The sequence below is a fragment of the Bos indicus x Bos taurus genome, chromosome 1, assembly GCF_003369695.1.
Source record: "Bos indicus x Bos taurus breed Angus x Brahman F1 hybrid chromosome 1, Bos_hybrid_MaternalHap_v2.0, whole genome shotgun sequence".
NCBI classification, from domain to species: Eukaryota; Metazoa; Chordata; class Mammalia; order Artiodactyla; family Bovidae; genus Bos; species Bos indicus x Bos taurus.
Genome location: NC_040076.1, coordinates 142,062,151 through 142,081,340, shown reverse-complemented (window position 1 = coordinate 142,081,340; position 19,190 = coordinate 142,062,151). Strand labels below are relative to the sequence as shown.

The 19,190-nt window shown below is 48.7% G+C and overlaps 1 protein-coding gene across 1 annotated transcript in view; it reads right to left on the bottom strand.

The window, feature by feature from the left end:
• UBASH3A (ubiquitin associated and SH3 domain containing A) overlaps nucleotides 1-16,762 on the bottom strand; it is a 42,894-nt gene extending 26,132 nt beyond the window's left edge. Inside the window, exons 1-6 of the mRNA XM_027546871.1 lie at nucleotides 16,633-16,762; nucleotides 14,427-14,480; nucleotides 9,846-10,032; nucleotides 7,209-7,407; nucleotides 2,567-2,736; nucleotides 1,164-1,372 (exon numbers count right to left, since the gene is read on the bottom strand). Of these exons, the coding sequence (XP_027402672.1) occupies nucleotides 1,164-1,372; nucleotides 2,567-2,736; nucleotides 7,209-7,407; nucleotides 9,846-10,032; nucleotides 14,427-14,480; nucleotides 16,633-16,745 (932 nt within the window). The 5' untranslated portion in view covers nucleotides 16,746-16,762. The remainder of the gene's footprint in view (nucleotides 1-1,163; nucleotides 1,373-2,566; nucleotides 2,737-7,208; nucleotides 7,408-9,845; nucleotides 10,033-14,426; nucleotides 14,481-16,632) is intronic.
• Between the last annotated feature and the right edge of the window lie 2,428 nt (nucleotides 16,763-19,190).

Sequence of the window (19,190 nt, the reverse complement as noted above, 5' to 3'; positions counted from 1 at the left end):
TTCCTACTTTTGCATTCCAGTCCCCTATAATGAAAAGGACACCTTTTTTTGGGTGTTAGTTCTAAAAGGTCTTGTAGGTCTTCATAGAACCGTTCAACTTCAGCCTCTTCAGCATTACTGGTGAGGCATAGACTTGGATTACTGTGGTATTGAATGGTTTGCCTTGGAAACGAACAGAGATCATTCTGTCGTTTTTGAGATTGCATCCAAGTACTGAATTTTGGACTGTTTTGTTGACCATGATGACTACTCCATTTCTTCTAAGGGATTCCTGCCTACAGTAGTAGATATAATGGTCATCTGAGTTAAATTCACCCATTCTAGTCCATTCTAGTTCACTGATTCCTAGAATGTCGACATTCACTCTTGCCATCTCCTGTTTGACCACTTCCAATTTGCCTTGATTCATGGACCTAACAGTCCAGGTTCCTATGCAATATTGCTCTTTACAGCATTGGACCTTGCTTCTATCACCAGTCACATCCACAGCTGGGTATTCTTTTTGCTTTGGCTCCATCCCTTCATTCTTTCTGGAGTTATTCTCCACTGACCTCCAGTAGCATATTAGGCACCTACTGACCTGGGGAGTTCCTCTTTCAGTATCCTATCATTTTGCCTTTGCATGAACATGCATATAAATATATGTGAGTACGGATGATGTTTTAATTCATCTGTTCCCCACAGTTAGTACTATCCTATACACATTGTTCTGCAATTTACCTTGTGTTTTTTTACATCAGTGCATAAATACCTCCTCGTGATCATTTTTAAAAACTTCAAGTATTCTATTGTATGGGTGTATCATAATTGATTTCAGGTGCTTATTTTCAATTTAATTATCTCTTCCACAGTACTTGCATGCTTCCACAATTTATCAGGTTCAGAATAAGGATGTGTATTTTGTAGTCCTTTGGGGATTATGATCTCAGAAAAGTTTTATAGAGTAATTAATGTCTTCTGAATGTTTTCAGTGGAAAGCCATGAATCAGTCAAGACATTTACCAGATACCTATAGGGATAATGCTGCCAGCACGGAGCAGGCCATTTTCACCAATGGTAGGAATGATCTAGAAGCACACAAGTACTGTGAACACTCTTTCCAGAAGACACTCTCTGTGACTCCAGGAGAGATGTGTGGGCTGCAGGGCGGGGGCAGCACTCACCTGTGTCTCACCCAGGTGTCACACTCGCTGGCTCGCTCTGTGTAGTTCTCCGGCAGGAAACCCCGGCAGCCCGTCCGCTGCGAGATCCCGATCACCCAGCCCTCGCTGGCTTCCTCCTGCTGCGTGGGGTCCACAAAGATGTAGTCCCCGGGGCTGAGCGTCAACTCATCCACGTTCTGGGGTTTGTACTGGAATAGGACCCGCAGGGTCTGGAAAGGAGGCGGGAGTCTTCAGGTGTCAAGTAAGGGCGGGTTCTGTGTCTCCAGGACACACCCAAGCCTTTGGCTGATGTCAGTGGAATGTGACCAAAGGATGCAAAGATTTCTTTGGAGAGATTTAGAAATGGGTATTGGTATCTACCTGTCATGTTTCTGTCTCTCTCATTTATCTACCAAATTATCCTTATTTGTGCTCACTCAGTCATGTCCCACTCTCTGTGACCTTATGGATGGTAGCCTGCCAGGCTCCTCTTTTCATGGGATTCTCCAGGCAAGAATACTAAAGTTGGTAGCCATTTCCTTCTCTGGGGGAGTCTTCCTGACCCAGGGATCAAACCTGAATCTCCTGTACTGGCAGGCAATTCTTTACCATTAGTGCCACCCATCTATCATCTATTTAACATCTATCAATCATCCATCATCTATATTTCTGTATCTATTATCTATCTATCCATCATCTACTAAACATCTACTTACCTGTCTATCCTCTATCAATTATCAATCTATACCTATCTATTTATCTGTCTACCTACTTACCTATCTACCTCTGTTTACTTATTATATGAAAAATCTCAAAGCATAACCAGATGTCACATCCACCCCCATTGGAGTGAGGTTATTTACAGTTTCTCCCATGTGAAGGAACACAGTGGATTCATACTTGTTCCATGGGTCTGAAAAGGAGTATAACAAAATCTTCTAAACCAATCAATCCCATAGGGAGGAAGTCCTGGACTGAGGCGTCACTAAATCACTATTTAAACAAATTAATAAGCAACATAATGCATTCATAAATCTTTGCAACAGTCCATTTTTAATACCAGTCCCACAGGGAGGGAGTCCTGGACTGAGGCTTCACTCAAGTCACTATTTAAACAAATTAATAGCCAACATAATGTATTCATAAATCTTTGCAACAGTCCACTTTTAATACCAGAAATGTTCCTTTTCTCCCCTCCAAATTTCTGGATGTCTGCAACTTATAAATAAAAGAATGTTAATTCCAAAATGCAGGCAACAAAATGATTTTCAAGAAGGGATTCAAATTCTTCCTTCTACTGAGATAGCTCCAGCCAAGGGCTCTTGGGGTCAGGGCTGTGTCAGGCAGGCAGCAGCTCACCAGATCCCAGGGTGGGGGGTCCAGTCCAGCCACCCGCCTGGGCTTACCCACCTGGGCTTACCCACCTGGTAGTGTACAAAGCGCATGTCCCGGGAGTAGAGCGTGGCTGTCCACTGGCAGCTGTGGCTGGGGTTGATGGCTCTGGCCAGCTGCTCCAGCGTCCTCTGGTGGTGAGGGTAGAACTTGTGGGCCAGGGTGAGATGCAGCTGCTTGGTGCAAGGCTTCACCGTGCAGTCTGTGAAAGGAGGTACATGGGCACCTTGACCCAGATGGCTGTACTGCACGCCCAGGGCTCCCTGTCCAGAGCGGTTACGCGACCAGGGTGGCGATGCAAATGCTTTTACACAGGGTCCTATCTCTGCCCATTCTCACCCCCGCCCCCTGCACCAGTGCTTTCCTGACGAGGCGAGTTCTTGGCCCAGATGGGCTGCTGCATGGAGGTCAGTTTGTGACGGAGACGGCTGGGAGCGTGCACATCTGACCAGGAAGCAGGTGAGCAGAGAGAGTAGAGATACAGGTTTAGGGGTACATGCTTGGAGGGGGGGTCTGTCAATTTGCAAGCTAGTTGCTCCAACAATTGATTCAAATCTCCCTCGTCCCCTGGGATGCACATGTTTCTTGGTGGCCTGGATGGGTTGGGATCCCAGCCAGGTCATGGTTTTTTGTTCAGTTGCCAAGTCTCTGGAAGAAAACATCCCAGCACCTCTAATATCCATCTGGCTTTGTGAAGCAGGAAGACTTCAGAGTGGCCAGGCCCTGGCCTTTTTGAGTGACCTCTGTCCCCCGGGCCCCAGCTCTCCTGGTCCTCATTCCAGGGCCCTCAGGTCAGTGGGCGGTGGTGTCCCCGAAGCAGCCAGGATCTGATTTCAGCCAGGCCACAAAGCGGCTCTGTTCTGGGGAGGCAGTGATCAGTGGAACTGCACAGACTCGGGAAGCAGATAGACCTGACTTTAGACCCACCTGCCCCGTTTGGCAGGTGACCTTGGGGAGTGTCTTGGTCTGACTCAGCTTCAGTTTCAACAGCAACAACCTGAGGGTGAGGATGGCTGGTGTGGCCTGGGAAACCAGCCTCTTAACTCTAAGGTCCCCCAGAGACTTCTGGTAGACAATAGTTGCTTGCATGTTCAATTGCTTCAGTTGTGTCCGACTGTGTGCGACACTATGGACTGTAGCCCGCGAGGCTCCTCTGTCCATGGGATTCTCCAGGCAAGAATACTGGAGTGGGTTTCCATGCCCTCCTCCAGGGGATCTTCTCAACCCAGGGATCGAACCTGCATCTCTTATGACTCCTGCATTGGCAGGCGGGTTCTTAACCACTAGTGCCGCCTGGGAAGCCCAGATATTAGTTACCCACGGGCAACACTGAGAGGCACACAAGGGCGTGTCCTCAACCGAGCAATGTCAATGACGCACTTCCTGGAGCCCAGACGTGGCGGCCCCACTAATGTCTTTATCCTCTGTCTGAGCCTTTGGTAGTAAAAGAGAAACCGCTGAGGTCTCCATGCCCCAAGTTGCGGGGATTGAGGCGCCTGAAATATGAGAGTGTGTGGGCGGCAGGGAAATTCCTTTTCTCGGGTGTTCCAGCTGTAGTGGGGAGGGCTGTCTTGCCGGGGGTGAGTCAGCATAGCCTGGGAAGGGCCCGCCACGATAGTCATCCGAGAGATCACTGAGTCACTGGCCTTCTGAATGGACACTTGTGTATCTTCTCTCCATGGCCCATGCCCCTGAGGACTGTGCCCTGGGCAGGGACACATGTGCTGGCAAGGCCCCCTGGAGCTGTGACTGACCCCTCCTGACCCAACAGGGTCAGGCCTGGGGCAGTGGCCATGGAGGGCAGGGCAGAACCAGCTCAGAGTTGGGTGATGGACAGGGGGTCAAAACCAGCTCTCGCAGGACAGGGGCTGGTCAGCAGGAGACCCAGGTGGAGCAGGAGAGGGCTGGACTCCAGGGCCAGCTTTAACACTCACTGGCTCGGGGACTTTGTCGGTTTCCTGCACTGATGTCACAAATGACCACACACTGGGCGGCTTAAAACAATGGAGATTTGTCCTCATGGTTCTGGAGCTGGAAATCCAAAGCCAAGGTGTCACGGGCCACCCCCTCTGAAGGCTCTCTGGGAGGGTCCCTCCTTGTTTCCTCCAGCTCCTTGGCTCATTGCCGCATCACTTCAACGCCTGGCATCTCCTCTGTGTCCCTGTGTTTTCTCGTCTCACGAGGACACTGGCCACTGGACTTAAGGCCTGTCCTACACTAGTGTGACCTCAACTACTTACATCTACAAAGACCTTATTTCCAAAGAAAGTCCTTTTCAGAGGTTTTGGGAGATGTGAATTCTAGGGGACACTCTTCAACTCATGATAGTGACCTCAGGCGGGTCACAGCCCTTCACGGCCCTTGGTCACTCCACTTTTAAAATGAGTGGCCATTGAGAGTCCCTTTGGGGCGGGAGCAGGGGGCTGTGAAAGTAAGGCAGGCACTGGTTCTGTGTGAGGGCTAGCAGCTGACACACTGCATGCTGACAAGAGCCATGTCATCCTTTTAGAGACAAGGGGACTCCAGAGTCATCATCAGAACTCAGGTTTACATAAAGGAGATCATTCCTCACAAATGACAACTCGCTCCAGTATTCTTGTCTAGAAAATCCCACGGATAGCGAAGCCGGGTGGGCTACAGTCCATGGGGTTGCAAAGAGTCAGACATGACTGAGCAACTGAGCACTCCTCAAAGACATGGCTAAGTTTATAGCTATCTAGAACATATGACCCCAGACTCGTCAAGCCAGCCTCCAGGTGGAAATCTGGGATTGATGAAACTAGTCATGTGGCCAGGATCGAAGTTCATACCCGTCTTGGGGGCAGAGGGGGGTCCTCCCGTCAGGGTGCCATGGTCTCTCTGAGTCTCAGACACAGAAAACACAGCAGTGCTGAGCACCTCTGTGTTCTAGGACCACTAGGACGTTCCCAGACAGGTTGCACTGTTAGAAGGTTGGGCCCAGTCATTCGAAAAGAAAGATGACTCAAGGGTCAGAAGACATGATTCAGGGTCACATCACCAACCAGGAATGAGGGAAAATTCACACCTGAGGTCAAGTCCAGAACACTTCCCACTAAACCCCAGCTGGAGCCCCAGTCCCCAGACCAGGGCTGCTGGTTGAGAAAAGGGAGTTTGGCTGATTCTCAAAGTGAGTCTAGGTAATGCACCTCCCCCTCCATCCCCCTACCAAGAGGCCAAGGAGACTAGACTATGCTCATACCTAAAAAACTTAAACAAATCAACTAGGACTTGTGTTTTACACATAGTGCTGGCCCCTTGAGGACAGGTGTCCCAAGTGGGATGTGGGGCTGGGGGAGGCACCCCAGCCTACAATCCCCATCGTCATGTGGCCGCACAATGACCGCCCGGGGCCATTTCCCAGCAGCTGAGTGTTTTGAAAAACCACATCAATACAACAAGGCTATTCTCACTTAGAGAAGAGCCCTCTGCTTGCTCGGAGGCTATTTGCTCACTTTTCTTAAAAATTAAATTATTTTGGCATATCAGTTCAGTTCAGTCGCTCCATCATGTCCGACTCTTTGCGACTCCAAGGACTGCAGCGAGCCAGGCTTTCCTGTCTTTCACCATCTCCCAAAGTCTGCTCAAACTCTTGTCCATTGAGTCAGTGATGTCATCCAACCATCTCATCCTCTGTCGTCCCCTTCTCCTCCTGCCTTCAATCTTTCCCAGCATCAGGGTCTTTTCCAACGAGTCAGTTCTTCACATCAGGTGGCCAAAGTTATTGGAGTTTCAGCGTCAGTCCTTCCAATGAATACTCAGGACTGATTTCCTTCAGGATGGACTGGTTGGAAAGTCCAAAGTCAGTCAGTTATGCATATACACGTATCCATTCTTTTCAGATTCCTTTCCCATATATAGGTCACTACAGAGTACTGAGTAGAGTTCCCTGTGCTGCACTTGTTTAGTTGCTCAGTCGTGTGCAACTCTTATAGTGACTCCATGGACTTTAGCACACCAGGGGCCCATGGGATTTCCTAGGCAAGAATACTGGAGTGGGTTGCCATTTCTACTTCCAGGGAATCTTCCCAACCTTAGGATTGAGCCTGCATCTCCTGCACTGGCAGATGGATTCTTAACCACTGAGTCACAGGGGAAGTCCCATACCACACAGCAGGTTCCTACTAGTTATCTATTTTATACGGAGTAGTGTGTATATGTCAATCCCCATTACCCAGTTCATCCCTTCCCCCTTCTTGGTAACCATAAGTTTGTTTTCTACTTCTGTGACTCTATTTCTGCTTTGTAAATATGGTCATTTGTGCCTTTTTTTTTTTTTTTTAGATTCCACAGATCAGCGATATCAAATGGTGTTTGTCTCTGTCTAACTTACTTTACTCAGGTTTCTGAAGGACATTCTGGCATTTTATGGAGGTTCTAGGTAATTGTTAAGCCACAGGCTAAGGCTAAGTCATAGCTGTTGGCCGTAAAGGGCCAGGTGAGGGCTGAAGTGGCCTGGTGATGGTGTAGGCACCCCCATGTCCCGCCACCAGACTAGCTCGCAGGCTGACCATCACTGCACTGGGGAACAGCCTCACTCCTGCTGCCCTGGGCTCCACTCCTACCATCCGAGTGTAGCGAGCCCAGCCCCAGGCACAAAGGGACTCCCTTCTGTAAACCGGGGCTCTCTGCGCACCACTGCCCAGGGCTGCCTACCTGCCAAGACGGAGGCTTCTGTGGCGAACATCACAGCAAATTCCCGGATGATGTCTGCAGGGCTGTCGTCCACAAAGAAGCCCAGGTAGCTAATGGAAGAATGGAGAACCAGAGGCACAGCCGAGGGGAATGCGCGCAGGGTCCTGTCCCCAGCTCTCTTCAGTGCCTCGTATAGATACTCCACCTTCTGGTCCTCGCACTGAGGGACAGAGACAGGTCGGTCACCTGTTACCTTAACTGATGAGAACCAGGCAGCCATGGGAGCCTCCTTTTTGCTCCCGACACTGTAACACAATTTACCTGGTCCCAGTGTTTGGGATTATGGGTCTGTTCTATAGCTGGTCCCCAGTTCCTTAGGCAATTCAGGTCAAGCTCTTATTGGAATGGAATAGCCTCTAAGTGCCCAGGCAGGAAACCCCGGGTCCCTTGAACTTCGTCCTTCACTCCATCTTCAGTTGACCCAACGCCCCCATATTGCATCCTGAGCCCCTCTCCCACTCCCATGGAGCACAGCTATGCTCAGAACTGCATTATTGGCTTCTGGAGGTTCCTGTAGGCTCCACTGATGCAGTCCTGGGGTGTGCTGCTCAGAACGTAACCTACTGAGGAGGGTTGTAGCCTATTCCTTGGCTGCTGGCCTTCAGACTGGGCAGCAGGCCTCGCACTTGGCCGGTGATCAAACCATCCTTGTCTACAAGGGTCTCCTCTGATGTGGTCTTGGCTTATAAGCTCCCCATCAATCCCCACTGTCACCCACACACCCACTATCTGGCCACACAGCTCTTGGCTCAGTGAGGAAGACTCCATGAGGCCATGGGGGACCCCAGTGAACCCCAACACAGTGACCCCCATGGGGAGCTGGCTGATCCCTCCTCTCCCCAGCAGCAGGCTCCCCTGGGTTTCCCATAGCCCCCCTTGCTCTCTGAGCTATGAACCTTATCATTGTTGTTAACACACACCCACAGCTCCCCACTCACCAGAAGCTCACTAAATTCACCCCTGCCATATATTTGCAGCCCTCACAGGCCTGGAAGGCATGGGATATACCCACAGGGCACTCAACTCATAACCGCCATGTAGATGAACATCTCTGCACACATATTTCTTGGCCTCAGGCATGTAACCTTGAAGCATGGAGCCACGTTATACATAGAGCTGTAGTTGACGCCACCATTTGGTGGCTGTATGTTCTTAGAATCAGACAAAGAGTGAATTCCTGTTACACTCTTCTGCCGGAAAAGGACCCTCAGCCTCTAGGGCAGGGTTGGGGAAAGCGGGGCAGCTCCCTTGGGAGAAGGGAACTGTGTGTGTGATGTGTGTATGTGTGCACTTGTGCCCATGCCTCAGTGGGCTGTGAGGAGCTGGAGCCCCAGGTCAGCTTCCCGGTGGTCATGACCAGGCACATCCATTTCTAAGGTCATGTTCAGAGCTGGCTTGGCTGCCACTCCTTTCCCTGATGAGCTCCCAGGACAAGCCATAAAGGAACCCAGTCGCTGGCCAAGCAGGGTGACCAACTCACCCAGCTTACCTGGACTCTTCTGGATTCAACACCTGGGAATCCCTCCCCACCTCATGGCAAATGAGGGTGTTTATCAGGGGCTCTGGGAGGCACTGCTTCTCCTGGGCATCTTCTGGAAACCATCCTGCACAGGTGTGCAGCCCCCTTTCTGTGCAATGCAGAGGAGCCTGGAACAAAGGATTCCTTGGGCCCCAGTGGGATGCTGAGAGTTTGCTGACAGCAGAGCCAGGGTGGTGCGGCGTGTGCCCTCTACATTTTTCTGGTCAGGAGCCCCAGTGTTGTCTTTCCCTCCTCATTCTCATGCCTCCCTCTTGTCTTTGAGCAATCCAGGTCCTTCCCAGGACGCCTGCAGAACTGCCTCCTGACCTCTTCTGGGCCAGAGAGCTGGTCCCCAAGGCAGGAAGAAGTCCTGCATCTGCAGCTGGCCAATCTGTTCATTAATTGATCCATCACAGGTTTGTGAAGCTCCCACTCAGGCTGAGGCACTTGCTAGTCTCTGCAGGTACAATAGTGAGCGAAGCCTCCTCCCTGCCTTGAGGGTTTCAGTCCAGTGAGGGATGCCAAGTTGCATCAGACACACTGCCGTGCAACAGGGAAAGAGCCACTAGATAGGGAACAAAGGGATGGTGGGAGCACGGAGCACACAAGGCTTCTAGCTGGGGAGATGTTGCTGTTTAGTCACTGGCTCTTTTATGGCCCCATGGACAGTAGCCCATCAGGCTCCTCTTTCCATGGGGTTTTCTAGGCAAGAATACTGGAATGGGTTTCTATTTCCTTTTCCAGGGGAGAAAAATAGATTCCCGACCCAGGGATCAAACCTGCATCTCCTACATTGCAGGTGGATTCTTTACCACTGAACCATCAGGGAAGCCTGCCTGGGGAGGGGGGGGTAAGACTCAAAAAGGGAGAGGATAAATGATTTGGGTTCTGAAGGATGAATAGGAGTTGACCAGATGAAGACGAGGAAGAAAGTAAAGGCTATCTCACGCAAACATCACTGTTGTGCACCACTCTATGAAAATAAACCCCTTAGTTTTGCCCCATCACCACCTAGTTATTGCAGGAAATGACTCAGCTGCTATGTTAATGAGAATTAAATGTGCCTTGGGCCAACTCACCGTGAAGAAGTCACAGAGCGTTATATGAGGGAAGACCTCGTGGGCTCTGTTCTTGGCACACTGCCGCCTGCTTTCTCTCCAGAAGTCTTGAAGCTTGTCCAGCAGGGGACCGGTGGGGCAGAGGAACAGGGCGTACTCCTGGGGGATGGGGTCGTCCAGAGAAGGGTCATTGCAATGGCAGTGTAGCCTGCAAGAGAGGAAGGGACACTCACCTGGCACTGTGGCCAAACGAGTCTTTCCCCAGGGAAGGCAGAGGGCAGTGCTGATGGTGACTCAGAACAGCCCGCCATGTGTAGAGCACCAGGGTGTCTGCACCCAGGCAGAACTCACCAAGCACAGGGCTGAGTGTGATCGCAGAGGAGCTGGGCATCCACCCAGGTCCCTGTGCTGTGCTAAGTCACTTCAGTCGTGTCTGACTTTGCAACCTCAAGGACTGTAGCCCTCCAAGTTCCTCTGTCCATGGGATTCTCCAGGCAAGAGTACTGGAGTGGGTTGCCCTTTCCTTCTCCAGTGGGTCCTCCCAACCCAGGGATAGAACCTGTGTCTCTTATGTCTCCTGCGTTGGCAGGCAGTTTCTTTACCACTAGCGCCACCTGGGAAACCAGGTCTCAGACCCTGGCTAGTCTGAGTCCCAGGCTAATAACCAAGACAAGGTGAGAAGGTGACCAAAATACTCATAACCTGGTTTTCTAATGGTCCCTCCGGGTCAGGTATCTCCTTAGGGTTGAAGTTTTCTGGGAAAAACCTGCATTTTAATTTTATCTCAATCTTCAAATTAAGTATAAACATCAAAGCCCCAAAGACCTAGACAGAACTTAGGCAGCTACTCTATTTTCTTTGAGTTCAGAAAGTTATCTATGTTTATTTGGCCGCCGCAAGCTTTGGTTACGGCACGCGGGGTCTTTCGATCCGGCGTGTAGGCGTCAGTATTTGTGGCATGTGGGCTTAGTTGCTTCTAGGCATGAGTGATCTTAGTGTGTCCACGCTGTTGCAAGGTGGGTTCTTAACCACTGGACCACCAGGGAAGTCCCAGAAAGTTATTTAAAATACTATGAAAGATGACATACAGCCCCCAAGTCAGGCTCCTTCTCACCAATAGTAAAAAATGAATAAAATTGAGGCAACTGAGAGATACCATTTTCCCACTTGTAAAATTACCAGAATGCCTTTCAGAGGATAAAAGCTAAGCTTCGTTTTGTCAAAGGTGCCCAGAGACTGAAGGATGAATTTCTACAACCTTTACATAAAGCAATTTGCCAAGATGTATCAAGAGCGTTAAAATACCCCTTCCATTTGAACTAATAAATCCTTTCCAGAAATTTATTCAAGGCAAAAAGTGTAGATAACACTGCATGTATAAAATGTTTATTATACCATTATTTATAACATGAACGAAGGAAAAAACTAGAAAAGTGATAATAACTTTATCATGTAGTCACTGGAAATTACAGATTCGAATAATTTTTGATGGCTCAGAGAAGTGTTTGTGATATAACATTAAATTTAGAAATCAGGGTACAACCACTGGAGAAGACATGAGATACGCACAAATACCTTCTTAACAATAAAAAAACACCAAGGAGGAAGCTTTGCTCCCTTTATCACAGCTCACTTACCAGCTCTAGGAGAGGAAATCTCAACTCTTAATCTGCTTTGTGTTCTCACAGACATTTAGGTAACAGGTGCATGGATAGCACTTGTGTGTATTATTTAAATCAAAAGCTATTGTTCAAATCATACTACAACTCGCATTTTTTACTCAGCAATATGTTTTTGTAATCTCTCCCTGTTGATACACATACAACTGGTTAAGTGTGTCAGAGTGAACCTTCTAAGGGCTATAAAACAGTCCATACTTCATCCATCCACGCCACTGATGGGCATTTAAATTGTTTTCTTCTTTTAAAACTTCATAGCACTATGATTAAGATCTTTTCACATTCTTTATTTTATTTTATTTTTTTTTGGCTGCTCTCCGGGGCATGTGGGATCCTAGTTCCCTGACTAGGGATGGAACATGCAGCCACTGCTTTGGAAGCAGAATCTTAACCACTGGACCAGCCACCAGGGAAGTCCCCTGCACACTCTTTTTAGGCTCTTTGTGTTTCTCCAAGGAATGTACTAAGACATGAACTGCCAGGCAGCATCTACTCACATTTTCAGTGTTGATATTCACCCCAAGTTGCAACCAGGAAAGTGAGAGAGAGACTACCTTCCCCTCATCCTCACCACCGCTTGAAGCTGCCTTTTGTTGTTAACGGCATCCTAATTTGCAACCCCATGATTGCCAGTGAGGTTGGGCCACTCTTGCACAGTCCAGAAGACCCACGGTCTCCCTGATCCTTGGCAGGTCTGCTGATGTCTCTGGCTGAGTCACCATCAGCAGGGACCAACCACGACTCTCACAGCAGTACGTTTATTTTTTACTTCCAATTTGGCCACTGACTTTAAAATAAATTCAAAATGGATTAAAGATCTAAATGTAAGACCAGAAACTATAAAACTCCTAGAAGAAAACATAGGTAAAACACTCTCGGACATAAATCATAGCAGGATCCTCTATGACCCACCTCCCAGAGTAATGGAAATAAAAGCAAAAATAAACAAATGGGACTTAATTAAACTTAAAAACTTTTGTACAGTGAAGGAAACTATAAGCAAGGTGAAAAGAAAGCCTTCAGAATGGGAGAAAATAATAGCAAACGAAGCAACTGACAAAGAATTAATCTCAAAAATATACAAGCAATTCCTGCAGCTCAATTCCAGAAAAATAAATGACCCAGTCAAAAAATGAGCTAAAGAACTAAACAGACATTTCTCCAAAGAAGACATACAGATGGCTAACAAACACATGAAAAGATGCTCAACATCACTCATTATCAGAGAAATGCAAATCAAAACCACAATGAGGTACCGTCTCACGCTGGTCAGAAAGGCTGCTATCCAAAAGTCTACAAACAATAAATGCTGGAGAGGGTGCGAAGAAAAAGGAACCCTCTTACACTGTTGGTGGGAATGCAAACTAGTACAGCCACTATAGAGAACAGTGTGGAGAGTCCTTAAAACATTGGAAATAGAACTGCCATACAACCCAGTAATCCCACTGCTGGGCATACACACTGAGGAAACCAGAGTTGAAAGAGACACGTGTACCCCAATGTTCATCACAGCACTGTTTATAATAGCCAGGACATGAAAGCAACCTAGATGTCCATCGGCAGACGAATGGATAAGAAAACTGTGGTACATATACCCAATGGAATATTACTCAGCTATTAAAAAGAATGCATTTGAATCAGTTCTAATGAGGTGGATGAAGCTAGAGCCTATTATACAGATCGAAGTTAGTCAGAGAGAAAAACACCAATATGGTATATTAACACATATATATGGAATTTAGAAAGATGGTAACAATGACCCTATATGTGAGACAGCAAAAGAGACACAGAAGTAAGGAACAGGCTTTTGGACTCTGTGGGAGAAGGCAAGGGTGGGATGATCTGAGAGAATAGCACTGAAACACGTATATTATCATATGTGAAACAGATCGCCAGTCCAGGTTCGATGCATGAGACAGGGTGCTCAGGGCTGGTACACTGGGATGACCCAGAGGGATGGGATGGGGAGGGAGGTGGGAGGAAGGGTCAGGATGGGAAACACATGTACACCCATGGCTGATTCATGTCAATGTATGGCAAAAATCACTACAATACTGTAAAGTAATTAGCCTCCAATTAAAATAAATTAAAAAAAAGAAAAGAAATAGGCAATTCAAATAAAATAAAATAAAGTCAGCCTAGTCCAGAGGGTCCTGGGTGTTTCCTTTTTTCCTCTACAGGGGTTGCATTTTTACCCTTGAGTTTTGGAGGCCTAGAGTTTTTGGAGGAGGAGGGGTTTCCCGCTGAGGACACCCTGAGCCCCCAGTGCTCGCCATCCTGCTCTGGGAACGGGCCCCCAGCCAGTGGGACCTGGGGTTTCTGTTTGATTTTCTGCAGCTATTCCAGGGTGGAGCACAAGGGGACTTCCCACCGTGGGACAGAATGATGGCATCACGGCACATGCGGGCGGGCCTGAGTTTTAGAGAACAGGGCGTCCTCTTTGATTCCTGGGGCAGGAGAGCAAGGCTCGTAGCAGTGGGCGGGTGGCAAAGCCGCAGAGCTGGAGACTGGCAGGGCCGCCTGGAACCCAGAGCTCCCCTGCACCCAGCACCCTTAAGGTGCAACGTGCCAAGGCCTGGGGGCTCTCACCACCACCTGCCAGTTCTCACTCCATCAGAAGTGGAGAGAGTGGCGACCTCGATTTCACATCAGCAAAAATGTCTCTTTCTTGTTTATTCAACAACAAACCACATGAATGTTTCTCTTCATTGATAGTCACATTGGGATCATATCAGAATTTTAAGAAATCTTAAGAAAGCGTTGTTCAGAGTTTTCTCTCTTTTGTTTTCCGTTCTAGCTGGGGGTTTTTTACTGCTTTCCCTGGGCACCGTGGGCTGTGTAGAGGTGCCCGCCCGCCCAGGGGATCCTGGGGACCTCCCAGCTCCCCTGCAGAGACCCTACAACCTGCAGGCCCCCCACTCACCAGTTTGACGCCTCCTCTGCTGTCTTCCTTCCAGTGGCTGCCAATGCCTTGAGCCTGTGGGAGGCAGAGTGCAAGGAGCTCTCAGAACGCTAACTTTCATTCTTTGGAAAAGGTCGGGGTTGGGCGGCTGTCTCCACAATACAGCGGACCTTCAGGAGGGACCCCAGAGGGCTAGATGGGGAGACCTCAGAGTGTGATGCAGTGCCCAGACCTCCACCCTCTGCGCAGCATCACTGTGGTTTGGGAAACAGACTGCTTGCATCTCTCCACTCCCACCCATGATTTCCCTTCCCTGACCCCACCCCCAGTCCCTGGCATGGAGACCAAGGGTTCATGTCCTGAGGTTCACCCATGCCTGAATCCCACCTCCCTGACCCTCTCCCATGCACTCTCAGATCTTCAAGGTAGCCATGCAGGGCCACGTCCCTGGCTTGTACATGTGCCTCCCTGACCACATGCCCTAGGGGAAATGGCACAGGGTCTTCCAGGCTTGGCTCAGGTGTTCTTCTTCCAGAAAGCCCTCCCTAAAGTGCTCAAGGAGGGTGCGCGTGCAGCTCTCCTGTGCTTCCCCACCACACACATGGCACCTTGCTCCTCATCTCAATGGACTCGTGTTCGCCTGCCTGTCCAACCATCTGTGAGCTCCCTGGGCTTAACCATGTCTTACTCATCCTTGCTGTATGTACAGTGAATTGAGTTTAACCGAAGGGGCCCAAACTAGACAGAATGGAGTTTGATGAAGGCAGTTCATCCTCAAATTTAGCCTGGATATCGCCAGGAACCTGAGATGGCCACTGCCCAGTGGGGCTATTTCAGAGGATGCTGGTGGGCCTGAGGCCTTCTGGAGAGGTTAGCAGGAGACTTACCGGGGTGCTCCCACCCCAGGGAGACACTTAAAACAGGTTTCTCCAACTCCAACACATAGCTAATGTTTAAACTGGAAGGAATTGGGTTTATTTTGGTCACGCTTTGCAGCATATGAGATCTTAGCTCCCCAACCAGGAATTGAACCCACACCCCTTGCACTGAAAGTATGGCGCCTTAACCACTGGACCATCAGGAAAGTCCTTAAATTGGAAGGAATTTTAAGTATGTGTCTAACGGCAACTTCAGTCACATAATAAAGAGTGAATGTTACAGGCACTGGGACTGGGGTTCCAGCCCTGCCCCTCCACTGCCATCCCTTTCTTGCCTCTATGTCCTCGTCTGCACCTGATGGACGGTGTCCAGCCTACGGCAGGCACCCGTGCATGCCTGATCCTGTTCCTGTCTCACAGACTCCCGGTTTACTATGAACGCGACGTGACAACAAAGTCCTGCTTTGGTTTGGGGAGAAAAGAGGTCTAGCCTCAGTCATTCCGTCCAGTTGGGCAGGGGTTTGTTATCTGTTTAAAGTGATTGCCCCCTCCCACATCCACAGTCACCTAAGGGGACTTCTGATGCATTTCCCATGTGAATACAGGCATGAAAAGGACCAGATCTAAGAACAACGTGGAAGCTGCCACCACTGTCAGGCTCAAAGCTCATCATTCTGGGGGGATCTTTCCCTGGAGGAGGGCATGGCAACCCACTCCAGTATTCTTACCTGGAGAATTCCATGGACAGAGGGGCCTGGCAGGCTATAGTCCATGGTGTTGCAAAAGAGTTCACATGACTCACACCTTCACCCTCCCTCTCTGGTGGGGATATTCAGGGTGGAGTCGTCTCTGTGTGGCCCTTCTCCTAAGATCACATCCTCCCTGCTTGGGGGCTTCCTTAACCATTTCTGTTCATTATCACACAGTCAAGAACCCTTACCCACAAGGGGTTTCTCTGCACATTTAGAAGTAACATTCCTGTGTATTTCAACAGGTCCCAGCATCAGAGACCACCCCTGACCGACTTAGGGGCTTTTACAACGAGTCTCAAAAGCCATCTGTGATTATCCAAACTGCTCACAGAGAGGGTACAGCCAGGCGTCTCCAAACCCTGGTTCCAATTTCACAAACCTCGGGATCCCACCATCACCAGACAGCAAAGTTTGTCTTTAAAAGGCAAAGTGCGTGTCGTTTATAAAAGCAGAAAAGGCCTCATTTTGAGATGAATCTCGGGCCCGCAGGGTGCACCCCTTGACAGGAAGTCAGGGCTCTGAGCCGCCCGCAGTTCTGTGGCCACAGCAGGGTCAGCTTGGGGTCCGGGGAGCCAGGCCAGGCCAGGCGGTACTCACGCGGTGTGCGCTGGGAAGCCCATGCCCAGGAGGGGGTCCAGGAGGGAAGGGGTGCTGCGGCCCTTGAGTTTATTGAAGACTTTGGCATAGAGCTGGGTCTCGCCTGCTGCCATCGCTTCCTGCTGCAGACTGAGGCGAGCAGATAAAGCTGAGAGGCTGAGGCTGAGAAGAAAACCTCAAGCCCTTTCTGATCTTTCTGACAAAGCTAATATCCTGTTTGCATGAGATACTGCTTTTCAGAGTTCTCTTTGCAGAGTGTGGGTGCAGGGCCCACCAAGCCCCTTCCACAGTGGGGTTTGGGGTCAGGAGGTCATGGGATCGGCCTTGGTTCTGACTTGGGCTGCACTTGGGAGGAGTCTGCCTGGCATGGGTGGGAAGGGAGGCTGGGGGAGGGGAATCCGGGGTGGGGTTCTTTACTGGGTCCCACTGGTGGCAGAACCCTGAGCCACCTGGATCTTAGTTTCCCTGTCTGTAGAAGATATTAAACTACCCTGTATCAGCTGTCCCTCATAGTTTTAAAATTTCTGGCTCTTTTAGTTGTTCATTGATTTCTTTTCTGTAAAAACGTTATAAAGTTTAACACGCATGCAGAAAAGCTGGTGAATCCTACGGGTAGAGCTCCTTGCGTTTTCATAGTGGACTCACACCCCTAATCCTCCAGGACAAAACAGAGGTCCTCGACCTGGGAGTTTTGGCCCCCATTCCCAGGGACCACTGGCATTGTTGGAAGACATTTTGATTGTCACAACCAGAGGAGGGGGTGTTTGCTAACTGTGCCTAGTGAGGGGAGGCCAGGAACGCTGCAGCATACACGACAGCAAAGAAGGGTCCAACTCAAGATGATAACAGTGCCAGAGTTGAGTGCCTCTGTTCTAAACATCATCAGAACCTTGGAAGCCCCCGGGCCCCAGCGCCCCACCCCCAGCCTCCTAGTTTTCTCTTCCCTTTCCTGTAGCTGTTGCTCTCACTTGTATATTAATTTTGCTCATCTTTGAACCTGACATAAACAGAACCGTATAGTGTGTTCTCTTCCATGTCCGTTCCTTTTGCCCAAAATCACGAGCATGAAATTTATCCTTGTTGAGAGTAACCATATTTCACTATATTCCTGTATAGTGTTCCATCAGATAAATGCACTATGCTTTATTTCTCTAGTTGTCAGCTGATGTACATTTGGGTGCCTTTCAGACATTCTTGGTATATTTCTTTGAGTACCCGATGCACACATTTCTGTTAGGCACCTGTCTCAGGGTGGGATTGCGCGATCACAGGACGTGTTTGTCCTTCATCAGACACCGCCAAGCAATTTCACTCAGCAGTCGTACCAGCTCGCCCCCTCAGCAGCAGAGGATTGAAGTTCCTGCCCACACTTGATGTTATCATTCTTGCAGCCAATCTGGGGGTGTGTCGTGGTATCTCACTGTGGTTCTAATTTTTGCATTTCCCCAAAGGGCGATGACACTGAGCACCTTGAGACGGGTTACTGGGCATTTGGATTTCCTCTTAGGTGAAGGGCCTCTTCTAGCGGTCCGCCATTTTTAAACTAGGTTGTTTGGGCTTTCTTATCCATTTGTGGAAACTCTGGAGACGAATCTTTTGTTGGATGACTTTATTTATTATTTTATTTTTAATTAATTTTTAGTTTTTATCATTTTCAAAAGATTTTTTATTGGAGTATAATTGTTTATAATGCTGTGTTTCTGTGGTACAGAAAAGTGAATCATCTATATGTATACATATATCCCCTCTTTTTTGGATTTCCCTCCCATTTAGGTCAACACAGAGCACTGAGTAGAGTTCCCTGTGCTCTACAATAGTTTCTCATTAGTTATCTATTTTATACATAGCAGTGTAATATGTATAAAGCATCTACTTCTGCTTCATTGACTATGCTAAAGTCTTTGACTCTGTGGATCACAGCAAACTGTGGAAAACTCTTAGAGAGATGGCAATACCAGACCACCTTACCTGCCTTCCAAGAAACCTGTATGCAAGTCAAGAAGCAACAGTTAGAACTGGACACGGAACAACAGACTGGCTCCAAATTGGGAAAGGAGTACATCAAGGCTGTATATTATCACCCTGCTTATTTAACTTGTATGCAGAGTACATCATGTGAAATGCTGGGCTGGATGAAGCACAAACTGGAATCAAGATTGCCGGGAGAAATATCAATAACCTCAGATACGCAGATGACACCACCCTTATGGCAGAAAGTGAAAAGGAACTAAAAAGCCTCTTGATGAAGGCAAAAGAGGAGAGTGAAAATGCTGGCTTAACACTCAACATTCAAAAATGAAGATCATGACGTCTGGTCCCATCACTTTATGGCAAATAGATGGGGAAACAATGGAAGGTGACAGACTTTATTTTCTGGGCTCCAAATTCACTGCAGATGGTGACTGCAGCCAAGAAATTAAAAGACGCTTGCTCCTTGGAAGAAAAGACAGCATATTAAAAAGCAGAGATATTACTTTGCCAACAAAGGGGTGTCTAGTCAAAGCTATGGTTTTTCCAGTAGTTATGTATGGATGTGAGAGTTGGGCCATAAAGAAGGC